This window comes from Cyanistes caeruleus, chromosome 2, assembly GCF_971803275.1.
Source record: "Cyanistes caeruleus chromosome 2, bCyaCae1.hap1.1, whole genome shotgun sequence".
NCBI classification, from domain to species: domain Eukaryota; kingdom Metazoa; phylum Chordata; class Aves; order Passeriformes; family Paridae; genus Cyanistes; species Cyanistes caeruleus.
Genome location: NC_141702.1, coordinates 1,046,306 through 1,058,179, shown reverse-complemented (window position 1 = coordinate 1,058,179; position 11,874 = coordinate 1,046,306). Strand labels below are relative to the sequence as shown.

Sequence of the window (11,874 nt, the reverse complement as noted above, 5' to 3'; positions counted from 1 at the left end):
CCAGCTGCTCCCCCACATCCTGCAGACGTGTTCCGAGGGCTGGAGCCCCTCTGCTCTGCAGCCAGGCTGGGAGAGCTGGGGGTGCCTACCTGGAGAAAAGAAGAATCTGCAGAGAGCCTTCCAGGGCCTAAAGGGCCTCCAGGAGAGTGGAGAGGGACTGGGAGGAAGGGGCTGGAGGGATGAGAAAAGAAGGAATGGCTTCCTGCTGCCACAGGGCAAGGATAGATGGGATATTGGGAAGAAATGGTTCCCTGTGAGGATGGGGAGGCCATGGCACAAGGTGCCCAGAGCAGCTGTGGTGCCTCATCCCTGGAAGTGTTCCAGCCAGGTTGGACAAGGCTCGGAGCAGCCTGGAATGGTGGAAGGTGTCCCAGCCCATGGAGTGAGATGGTTTTGAGTGTCCCTTCCCACCCAAATCACTCTGTCACTTGATGAATCCATCTCTGCCCACTGCCCTCCAGCTCATCCCAGCTCCACCTTTTCATCATGTTCATCAGAAAGAAAAGACAAACATCAGTAAAAGGTGTGGAAAATTTTATTCTTTACTGAACTTTATTAATTTTCTGTTTGGCTTAAACACAATAAATATTTCAGCAGTAGCATTGAACAGACTGGAATTCACACCCCCTGCAGTACCTGAACCCCCAGACTCTGGACTCAGGGAAAGCCATCGGGGTCCCTGGGATCACAGCACCTCAGTGTGGGCCACTGCCAGCATCAGTGTCCCACTCAGCCCAAGGGACAGGAGCCGTGTCCCTGCTGCCAGGGAGGGATGGGGGCAGATTTTGAGGTCTCCAACCAGCTCTGACCGAACGGGGGCTGTGGCCTGAGGCGATCGGCACCTTGGATGGTGAGCAGGATATTACCCCGAGAACTTCTGCTCCTGGGGCAGGGATGGCCCAGCCACTTCCTTGGAGACCAGCCTAGGGATTTCTCCAGCCAGGGCTGACCACACCTGGATGGGCCAGAGGGTCTTTTCCACAAGCAGAGAGGTCAGCAGCATAGCTCCCATTGTCACCATGGAATCATTTGGGTTGGAAAAGCCCTCTGAGCCCAAGTCCAAACATTCCCAGCACTATCAAGGCCAAAGTGCTGTCCCATGTCCCCAAGTGTTGCTCCACCCCTGCTCTGGGCAGCTGTGCCATGGCTGGACAAACCTTTCCATGCAGGAATTGTTCCCGGTATTCAACCTGAACCTGCTCTGGCCCAGCCTGAGGCCATTTCCTCTGGTCCTGTCCTTGTCCCACCAAGAGCAGCCTCTGTGTCACCTCAAACACTGTTTTGATGTAGCTCAGAGGTAGAGTGGGCAGAACCAGGAGGAGCCCAGGCTGGTTTCCCAAGGGTCCCCATCTCTGGGGACTTCCCAGCTCTATCAGAAGCAGGCATGGCTGCTCTCAGAGGAGACTTTAGGGGCCTCACTGGAGCCGACATCAAACCAGCTGTGACTCCCAGCTGCAGATCCTTGATAGGCCAGGAGGTGACACCAGGCCAGCTCTATTTAAGGAGCTTAAAGATGTTCCCAGAGCTGGGAGCTCCCACTTCCAGTACACTGCTCCTGGCTCTGGCAAAGCCTTGGGGCAGGTGGATGATGGGTTACAAGGAAAGGCGGCTGCCAAACCCCACTGTGACCAACCAGGGGCTCCAGGAGAGCTGGAGAGAGCCTGGAGGGACAGGACACAAGGAATGGCTTCCCATTGCCAGGGTTGGATGGGATTTTAGGAAGGAATTGTTCCCTAGGAGGGTGGGCAGGCCTTGGCACGGGGTGCCAGAGAAGCTGTGGCTGTTCCATCCCTGGAAGTGTCCCAGGCTTGGAGCAACCTGACCTAAGAGTATCCCTGGAAGAAGACAACAGAGATCAGCTCTGGGGCACCAGGCAGGCGGAGCTGAGGAGCCAGGACCTTCCCTCTCCATCCCCAGGAGCAGAGTCCAGCCAGTGACCACCAGCATGGAACATCCCCTCAGGGGCTGTTTCCCAGAACACTTTAATTCATAAGGACCTAAACCCAGAGTGGGCAATAGAAGGGTTGGTTCTCAGCTGCCACACAGGGTTTGGTCTCTGTTTCTGTTCCTCTCTCAGAATCCAGGAGCAGAAACCACTGGATTTCTTAGAGCCCAAGGAAAACCCCACTCCTCAGCAGCTGCCTGAGCACTGGGATGGGCTCTGCTCCATCCCTGTCCCCACCAGGCAAAAGCCAGCCCAAACCCCAGCACTGATTTAAGGAGATTTTTTTTCTACTTTCAAGGTGCAATAAATTAAGGCACCAAAGAGCCAGAACTCCCCCAAGAAAACCTGTGCAGAGGAAGCAGTTCCAGTTTTGGACAGGGATGTTTTTTCTACACATCGAGACTTAAGCTCAGACAACCCCACCCAGCCTCAGCAGCATCCCAGCCCTCAGGGACCCATGGGAAGAGACAGAACAAGGCAAGTGCCAGGTTTGGGAGCCCAGAGTTCAGCTGGAAGCCTGAGGGAACAGCTCAGCTCTTCCCTGGTTGGGCAAACACAAAACTAGACAGAAAATCATCCAACATCCACATTTTTCAGTGTTGCCAGCCCAGCTCTGCTATCTGAACAAGTCCCACAGGAAGTTGTGTCCCAGTTGAAGATTCCCTCTAATTCCTGTGCAAGCAGGACTTAAAATTTATCTCCATAATTCTATTTCATGAAATAGCAGGAGTCAAAAACTCAGGTGCAGCCCAAGTCGTTTGTCCACTGAGGTTTTTTTTTTGCTGTACAACATCAGTAAAATAGATTGGAGGAAGCCACTTTATTAAATAAACTCCAAAAACCATCGGCCCCCTCTCCCAGCCCCGCTGCAGCCATACAGACACATGAGCACACGGAGATCCAGAGCCTCCCACGACGGATGGCAGCTCTGGGAAGGGCCCAGTTTGCTCCTCACAGGCTGTACCGTGACCAGGGGCTGACCAGGGGCTGACCATGAGCTGCCCAAGCAACCCACAAGCTCACGAGCTCAACCTCGGGGTTTCCAGTCTCGTCGCCGGCATGACAGTGATTCAAATTTCCAAAAGAAAAAGCATTAAATAGCAGTCACACATTGAAGGTTTCCCACGGCAGGACGAGGCTTTCCCGGCAGAAGGAAATCGCTCTGACCAAGCTGTGATACCCCACGTTGCACAACAATCAGTGTCTGAAAATTTGTTCCCATGGGAGTTCCACCTGCACGATCGGCTGTGCTTGTTCACTTCCGGATGCAGCCTTTCCAGAGCCTGGCTTTAAGCTACACTCTTCATTCAAGCACAGGTCTTCATTGAATCAAGCCAGCAGGAAAAAAAATCAGCATTCAGTCTTCACCACCCCACTCCAACTCAATTATAAAAACAAATTAAAAAATGAAATCAATGCAAACACATCTTTGACAAGTGGACAGTAAACGGAAGAGATGCCTGGATGAGACACGCGGGTGCTGGGGACAGAGGGAGATCTGGAAAGGTTCCCACCCCTGGGAGCATCCTGCAGGTGCACAACACGGGGCTTCAGCTGCTTCTCCCAGCAGTGGAATTGCAATTGGGAAGGGCCAGGCTGTTCCTGGCTGTGGAAAAGGGGCTCAGGCAGCAGGAAAGGAGCCACGGAGCCAACCCACAACAGCAAATCCATGCTGGTAGGAATGGGGAGAGCTTGGCTCTGTATTCTCAGCCACCTTCCACAGCCCAGACCCCACTCCCAGACTGGGAACACACATGGACACACAGGAACACGTTGAGATGTGGTCCCAGCTACCACACAATGTACCACATTCCCATTCCCATGGGGAACTGAGCCCTGATTTTCCAAGCCCTGCCAGGGAGGACTGAACTATAAGCTTTGAGTGTCTTCTCCTTTTTTTCCCCCCTAAAAAAAAAAAAAAAAAAAAAAAAAAAGACAACAGAGGTGTTAGCAAGTGTTTGCCCAAAAGCAGGAAGGCAGGACAGAATGTGGGAGAACTGTCACCATCTGCTCCCAAAGTACCAGCCCAGCACAGGGGCTGTCCAGACAGCAGCACTGGGGACAGTCAGGAGCCACCCCGACCACCAGGATGTCCCCCTGCCCTTGGAGGAATCAGCTGTGTTGGTTTTGGCGTCAGGCCAAGGTGCCTTGCTCAGGTAAAGCATTTGCATCCCCAAGCAGCTTTCCCTGAGCAAGGGCCGGAGTCAGAGGCTTCTCTGGGAACATTCAGCTGGTCTAAGGTACAGTAGCAGCGACCTGAAAGGCTCCTCCTCCTCCAGCTCCACCCAAAACCCGAAGCTCGCAGGGATGGAAGAGCAGCAGGAGCCGCCCCGGCCCAGCCCCGCCCCGGCTGCAGCGGATCCCGCGTGTCCTTGGCCCTGTCCAGAGGATAGTTTGGATCTGTGGTGATGGCTGAAGTATTTACAGGTATTTGCAGCAGGTATTTACAGTCCTTCTGCAGCCCGCAGGCCGATTTTCTCCTCCTCTGCTCCCAGTCAGTCCGGAGTGGGCTTCCGTAGGGAGAAGGGCCGGATGTTGAAGTGCCTGCTCAGCTGGCTCACCTGGGGATGAGACAGACATAGGATTGGTTTATCCCGGATCCCATGGGGTTATCCCAGCTCCCAGGCACGAGCAGCAGAGCAGGCAGAGCCCCAGACCTGTTCCCACCAAGCTCTTGCCACCCACTCTCCCCACAGCCCCATCCCCAGGCACAGGCTCCACAGGGAACAGCCCTGCTCCCTTCCCAGCCTTCCCAAACAACAGCCTGGTCTCTCTGGGAGGGGGCTCACCCTCCATTCTCGCCCTCTGCAGGGACAGGAGTTGGGAATGCTCAGTCCAGACCTGCAGGATTTTACCCTCCTCCTTTATTATTCTGATTAAATTAATTTGATCATCTCAGCTATCTATATAAAATATTCCTGAATCCATTCAAAGTGGGAGCTGGATAATTTACTTGCTGCAAAAGGAGGCTGAGCTTGACACAGTCAGGGCAGAGGCTTTATTCCTAATCATTCCTCCCAAATTCAGAGCAGTTTGGGATTAGGCCTCAATCCCAAAGCCTTTAAAGGCTCTTCAGCTCAAAGTGACTTTCCTCCTGGAAGAGGAGCTGGCACAGATGGGCCCTTGGAAAGCCAGAGGGAGGGAAAGAGGGAGCAGAGGGAGCAGAGCACAGGGAATCTCCCAGGAGGGGATGGCCAGGAGGATTACACCACCCGCTCAGCCCCATCTCCAGTGGTGATTCCAAGACCAAATTTATTTAAGCTTCTTAGTAATTCAAATCCTTCTTTCACAGAAGCCTCATTAGACTAATTGTAAAGACAAGGCAACCTGGCTGTTACTCCTTGGCTGTAATTACAACTGGGACTCGGCTCCATAGGCTCTGGGGTAGAACCGGGGCTCCCCAGGGAGGGTGTCCTCACTTCAGCTGGGACATGTGGTCCCCTGTCCTCTTTCCTCAGCAGCTTCCCAGGGGAACTCTGGGCTTCTCCAAGTCTGTTCTCCCTGTTAAAACTGAGGGAGCCAGGCAGGGTAGGAGGAGGAAACCAATCCCTGGATCTGTGCACAGCCCTTGCAGCAGGGGAGGCCCCGGAGCTGCTGTGTTCCCACTTTACCCAGCAGGAAAATCCCCACTCCAGCCTGGTTCTCCCAGCAGCTTGGAGACCTCGGTGGCAGATCTCAGAGCCCCTTCCAGGGCCTGAAAGGGCTCCAGGAGAGTGGAGAGAAAGATTTTGGACAAGGCCTGGAGGGACAGGAGCCAGGGAATGGCTCCCAGTGGCAGAGGGCAGGGCTGGATGGGATTTGGGGCAGGAATTGTTCCCTGGCAGGGTGGGCAGGCCCTGGCACAGGGTGCCCAGAGCAGCTGGGGCTGCCCCTGGATCCCTGGCAGTGCCCAAGGCCAGGCTGGACAGTGGGACAGTGGGAGGTGTCCCTGCCATGGCAGGGGTGACACTGGAAGGGTTTCAGGTCCCTCTCAACCCAAACCACTCCAGGATTTTGTGCTTGGTTTCTAAATCAGCCAACACACCCCAGAAGAAGGACAGCCCATCACATCCTGTGCAAGTTCCTTTCAATCCCGTGCAACCCTCCCAAGCCAGCCCACATTCCACAGGCTCACAGAACCATTCCCAGCGATATTCCCAGTTTTACGTGGAGCATTCCCTGCCCCAAGCAGCAGCACTCCAGGCCAGGAGCTGTCACCTACCACGACCACTCCGTAGTGGATGTGTGCCAGGGTGAGGAAGGCAGTCAGCAGGTACAGCAGGAGCGTTTCGCTGCCGGGAGCCAGCCCGGACAGCACCAGGAGCAGCACGGCCGCGATGGGGAGCAGCATCCAGTTGAGGGGCTGGCACCGCGTGCTGCTCATCTGGCACACGATCAGCTGGCACTGAGGGAACAGGGACAGAGCCTGAGCCTGGTGTGGGCTCCAGGAGCCACAGCTGGTTGTCCCCAGAGCAGAAGGGATGGTCACTCGTGATCTGTCACTCTGTCCCTGTGCTGGCACTGCTGGGGCACCTCCAATGCTGGGGGCAGCTCTGGGCCCCTCCTGACACGAGAGCCCTGGAGGGGCTGGAGCGTGTCCAGGGCAGGGAACGGAGCTGGGAAGGGGCTGGAGCCCCAGGAGAGGCTGAGGGAGCTGGGAAAGGGGCTCAGCCTGGAGAAAAGGAGGCTCCGGGGGCACCTTGTGGCTCTGCACAAGTCCCTGCCAGGAGGGGACAGCCAGGAGGGCTCGGGCTCTGCTCCCAGGGCACAGGGACAGGACAAGGGGAAATGGCCTCAGGCTGGGCCAGGGCAGGCTCAGCTTGGCCAGCAGCAGGAATTTCTCCCTAGAAAGGCCTTGGCAGGGGCTGCCCAAGGTGATGAAGTCACATCCTTGGAGGGATTTCAAAGCCCTGTGAATGTGGCACTTGGGGACACTAAGCAGGGATGACCTTGGCAGGGCTGGGGGACAGCTGGATTCGGTGGTCTCAGAATGCTTTTCCAACCTTAACAATCCCATGATTCTACCACTATGCAGCTAAACTATATTTTGACCAAAAATTTAGTCCTCCCATTTTATCCCCAAAAGGAGGCAGGAACTCCCTTCCCATCAGCACTTTGTTCCTCACAGCACACGTGAAAACTCAATTTAACCAATTCTCCAGTTCATCAAGCATAAAGCAGAAGCTCTTACAGAGATGTTGGCGAAGGCTGTTCCAACCATGAAATAGAAGAGTCTGGGCTGGACCTCCAGGATGTCAGTGGGGGACAGGAAGATCCAGGTGGTGCAGAGCAGGAACAGCAACACTGGGGACACGAGGGGCAGCAGGATTTCGTACACAGAGTGGTGCTTCAAGGTGTTATTTTTATAGGCCCTGAAACACAAGCAATGAAATGAAAATACATGGCATCACTGAGAAATCCCTGGTGCTGCCTGCAGTAAGTACCTGAAGGGGCTCCAGGAGAGCTGGAGAGGGACTGGAGGGACAGGACAAAGGGGAATGAGTTTCTACTGCCAGAGGGGCAGAACTGGATGGGATTTTGGGGCAGGAATTGTTCCCTGGCAGGGTGGGCAGGCCAGAGCAGCTGGGGCTGCCCCTGGATTCCTGGCAGTGCCCAAGGCCAGGCTGGACAAGGCTTGGAGTAACCTGGGATAAAGGAAGTGTCCCTGCCCACAGCAGGGTTGGCACTGGGTGGGCTTTCGGGTCCCTTCCCACCCCAACACTCCTGGGATTCTACAAACTCACTTGTAGAAGTTGTACAGGCTCATGGGCAGGGTCACAGTGAGGGCACAGGCTGGAAGAGAAAAGTGCTGCGTTAGTGCCCCAGGGCACAGGGGCCGCCCCATGCACCCCAAACAGGAGGCTGTGGCTGGGCTCTGCTTTAAGTTCCCTGCACCAAAAATAGCTCCGAGGGTGCCCCAGGAATAGCTCAGCACGTTTGGAAGTAGCTGCTCCCAAGTCTGGCCCAAGAGCTGTAATTAAAAGTCGAGGTCTGCTCTAAGCTGAAGACATTTCCATTTGAAAGGGCTGCATTAAGGAGCTCGTGCTTTAAACAGTGACAAAGCTTAATTATAATACAACTCTAATGTGACACGAGTGCACACTCCTCAAATGACACAGCTGGGCACAAGAGCTTTCACAATAAAGGCAATTTGCTGTTTCTCTGGCTGTGTGCAAACATTTCCAGTGGTCACACTGCCAGAAAGTTGTCATTTAACTGGATAAATGATACAAAGCACCCAAACAACTGAAAAATCCTGACCTCAATCAGAACCATCAGCACTATCCATGATATTCCAGGACAACTCCTTCCCTGTTTATCCAGCAGAAGGTGTGTGAACAGAGCTGGAAATACTCCTGCTCCTCTCCCCCATGTGGGAATTGGGCTCAGTTTCTCATATAGGAAAAGCACGTTCATTATTCATGTTAAGTCACACAGCTGTCAAAGGAAAGCTGGGAACATCCACCCGATAAAAGTGCAAGAAGTAGATTCAACACACCAATTAACTCAAAATTGAGCAATTACAAAGAACACCTGAAGGGACACAGAAAATAAACTGAGCAGAACTTGTGAATTAGGAAAAGCACTGAACATCAGCTCAGCTCTACCCTTCGCAGTGGTTTATTGCAACTGACCACAGGAGAGCGAGGCTGGGCCTTTATTTCAATTTTATTAAGACAAGGATGATGATGATGCAATGTTCAGGTGGGTGGATGGAGGGCAGGATCCCCAAACAGCAGAGCTCCCACCCCTCCATGGCTGCAACCTCCCTCCCACACCGTGTTTGGGCTCTGGGGCGAGAGGGAGCCCCGGAGCAGCAAAACAAAAGTGTCCTGACCCCCTCAAACCAGCCCAAGGCTGGGGAGGCTCCACGGAGAGCCAGGTCCCACCACCCCCTGCACACTGGGCTTTATCCCCTGGAAACTCTGGGTTTATCACACTGGTTTTACCCCTGGGCTCTCACTGAGGACAAACTAAGCTGCTCTGGAGTGAAGTCAACCCAGGCAGAGCGGGAGTTAAGTTCCCCAAAATAACTGCAGGAGACAACCCTGTTTTGAAATCCTAGGAAAGGTTTTCAGGCTGTGAGAACACCTTCAATTAGTCACTTCAACAACAGCCCGGGGCAGCAAACAGAGCAGTGTTAGCAGGTCATTAGCAGGGGGTTTGGGAAAAAGGTGCAGTTTAAAAGACAAGCTTCAACATGGAGTTTCTTACCAATAATCATTGCAGTGAATAGGTCTCTATATAAGAAATTAAACAGGAAAGGTGCATACCAGGCCTCAACTCCCACAAAGGCTGTCACTATGTAGACAATTGAAATGGTCTGAAAGAAAGCACAGGACAAGCAGGGGTGAGAAATGTGATGGGCAAGTCTGGCAGCACCTGGGCTGGCAGCACCTTGCGTGTGCCAGGCAGCTCCGGGGAAAGGCAGCTCTAAGCTATGATATGTTCAGTCCTACCCACCAGCAGGAAGGAGAAAAATAAAACAAATCCACAAATATCCCACGTTACCAGGTGTAGGAAGGGTGAGCTGCTCAGCAGGGATTGGATTGGGAAGTACCTGTCCCCTGTGCTGGCACTACTGGAGCACCTCCAGTGCTGGGGGCAGTTCTGGGCCCCTCCTGACACGAGAGCCCTGGAGGGGCTGGAGCGTGTCCAGGGCAGGGAACGGAGCTGGGAAGGGGCTGGAGCCCCAGGAGAGGCTGAGGGAGCTGGGAAAGGGGCTCAGCCTGGAGAAAAGGAGGCTCTGGGGGCACCTTGTGGCTCTGCACAAGTCCCTGGCAGGAGGGGACAGCCAGGAGGGCTCGGGCTCTGCTCCCAGGGAACAGGGACAGGACAAGGGGAAATGGCCTCAGGCTGGGCCAGGGCAGGCTCAGCTTGGCCAGCAGCAGGAATTTCTGCCTGGAAAGGGAGCTCAGGCCTTGGCAGGGGCTGCCCAGGGAGCTGCTGGAGTCACATCCTTGGAGGAATATAAAAACCACATAGAAGTGGCACTTGGGGACTTGGGCCAGTGGTGGCCTTGGCAGTGCTGAGGACATGGCTGGACTCGATGGTCTCAGACGGCTTTTCCAACCTCAATGATTCCATGAGAAGGATATGACCAGGAGCTGCAGGAGAGATGCCCTGGCACAGCCTTGAACTCTTGAGGTGACCAAAGCACAGGTTTTACACAAGTTGCAGTGACCCTGAAGGGGTCATCCAAGGACTCTTCCTTATCCATCTGCTGCTGGATTACAGGGAGAAGCTCACCAGGGCTATTTCAGCTTTAATAGTCCCCTGAAGCTGGGTGGAACACGTTGCTCTGCCCTCCACCCCTGCCTTTCTCCAGCAGGCAGCTCAAAGACCTGGGTTAAGCAACATTTTGGGAGAAAGGATCAGAGTATAGACAGGGACCAGCTCTGGTCTCCTGAGAGAGAGGAGAGAGGACTATTCCAATTAATACAGCTGCATTAATTGAACTCTCCTCCCAGCTCACTGCATTTCCCACCCAGCATCTGACAAGCCAGAAGATAAATAAATGGACATAAGATAAGGAGTTATAACGAAGAAGGTTTTTGACAATGAGGGTGGTTGCCCAGAGAAGCTGTGTCTCCCCTATCCTTAAAAGTGCCTGAGGCCAGGCAGGACAAAGCTTGGAGCAACCTGGAGGAGGCACTGCCAGCAATCCAGGTGAGCTGCCTCATCCTCATGTCCCAGTTCTCTTCAGGAAGAGCTTCCTGCAGAGAATTCCTTAAGGAGGGATGGACACACCAACACCCCAAAGGGTCCATCACCACCAGTCTCAACACCCACTGCCCACAGACCATGGTCTGGAGGGGCACCTCCCCAGCAATCTTTGCTCCAGGAACAGCAATTAACAAGGCAGTTACCACTGCTGAATTTTTGACCCAGATCCTGGGAGTGTCAAAAGGCATCCCAAACTTCCAGGCTTCAATTTACCCACCCTGGCACCATGTAGGGAACTACATAAAGCAACAATCCCGGTGGGCAAAGGAACCAGGGAAAGGAGAGCCAAGGCAATGTCCATCCTTCAAGCCTTGTTTGTCATGGAGAGCCCATCTCCATGGACTGATTCCATGATTTACAAGGCTCTGGATCCACAGCAGAAGACCCCTCAGTGGGCAGCAGGTTCTCAGGGTGTGTACTTACCACCTGGCTGACGTCATATCCCCAGGGCAGGAAGAGAATCCCTGTGTTATACTTCTCCCAGTGGGAAAGGATGAAGGAAAACAAGACCACCCACAGCAGGAGGTAGAGGACGAAGACACTGACGCCGGTGGAACCTCGGCCAAAGGTGGAGTACACGGTGACCACAAAGTAGACGCAGGCCCAGCTGTCCAGGCCGTGGTCAAAGAGCTCTCCCAGGGGGGTGCTGGAGTTGGTCCGGCGTGCCTGCTTCCCATCAACACCGTCTGGGAAAAGGGAAAGAAACATGGAGCTTTCCTGGACATTCCACACCAAGCAATGGGCCAGGGAACAGCAGCTTTCCCCACCTCCATCCTCAATCAAAGAATGGGCTCCCCACCCCCTGCTCCATGGGAGGCTGAAAAATGCAACAGTCTGATGAGATGATATTTATTTCCTTGTGTTTCCTTCATATTCCTTAAAGCAGCCTCTTCCTGTGCCTAAAGGAAGTCCAAGAGAGCGACTGGGGACAAGGGAGGGAGGGACAGCAGGAATGGCTCCAAACTGGAAAAGGGGGAATTTGGGTGAGATATTGGGAAGGAATTCCTAGCTGTGAGTGTGGGCAGGCCCTGGCACAGAGAAGCTGTGGCTGCCCCTGGATCCCTGGAAGTGCCCAAGGCCAGGTTGGACATTGGGGCTTGGAGCAATCTGGGATAGTGGAAGGTGCCCCTGCCCGTGGCAGGGGGTAGAACTAGAGGATTTTGCAGGTCCCTTCCAACCCAAACCATTCTGGGATTCTCTGATTATTTAAAGCAGACCCAAGA

The 11,874-nt window shown here is 54.1% G+C and overlaps 1 protein-coding gene across 1 annotated transcript in view; it reads right to left on the bottom strand.

The window, feature by feature from the left end:
- Nucleotides 1-517: 517 nt before the first annotated feature.
- SELENOI (selenoprotein I) overlaps nucleotides 518-11,874 on the bottom strand; it is a 28,903-nt gene continuing 17,546 nt past the window's right edge. Inside the window, exons 5-10 of the mRNA XM_086875352.1 lie at nucleotides 11,075-11,337; nucleotides 9,140-9,248; nucleotides 7,669-7,717; nucleotides 7,116-7,296; nucleotides 6,147-6,329; nucleotides 518-4,506 (exon numbers count right to left, since the gene is read on the bottom strand). Coding sequence (XP_086731478.1) covers nucleotides 4,390-4,506; nucleotides 6,147-6,329; nucleotides 7,116-7,296; nucleotides 7,669-7,717; nucleotides 9,140-9,248; nucleotides 11,075-11,337 — 902 coding nt within the window. The 3' untranslated portion in view covers nucleotides 518-4,389. The remainder of the gene's footprint in view (nucleotides 4,507-6,146; nucleotides 6,330-7,115; nucleotides 7,297-7,668; nucleotides 7,718-9,139; nucleotides 9,249-11,074; nucleotides 11,338-11,874) is intronic.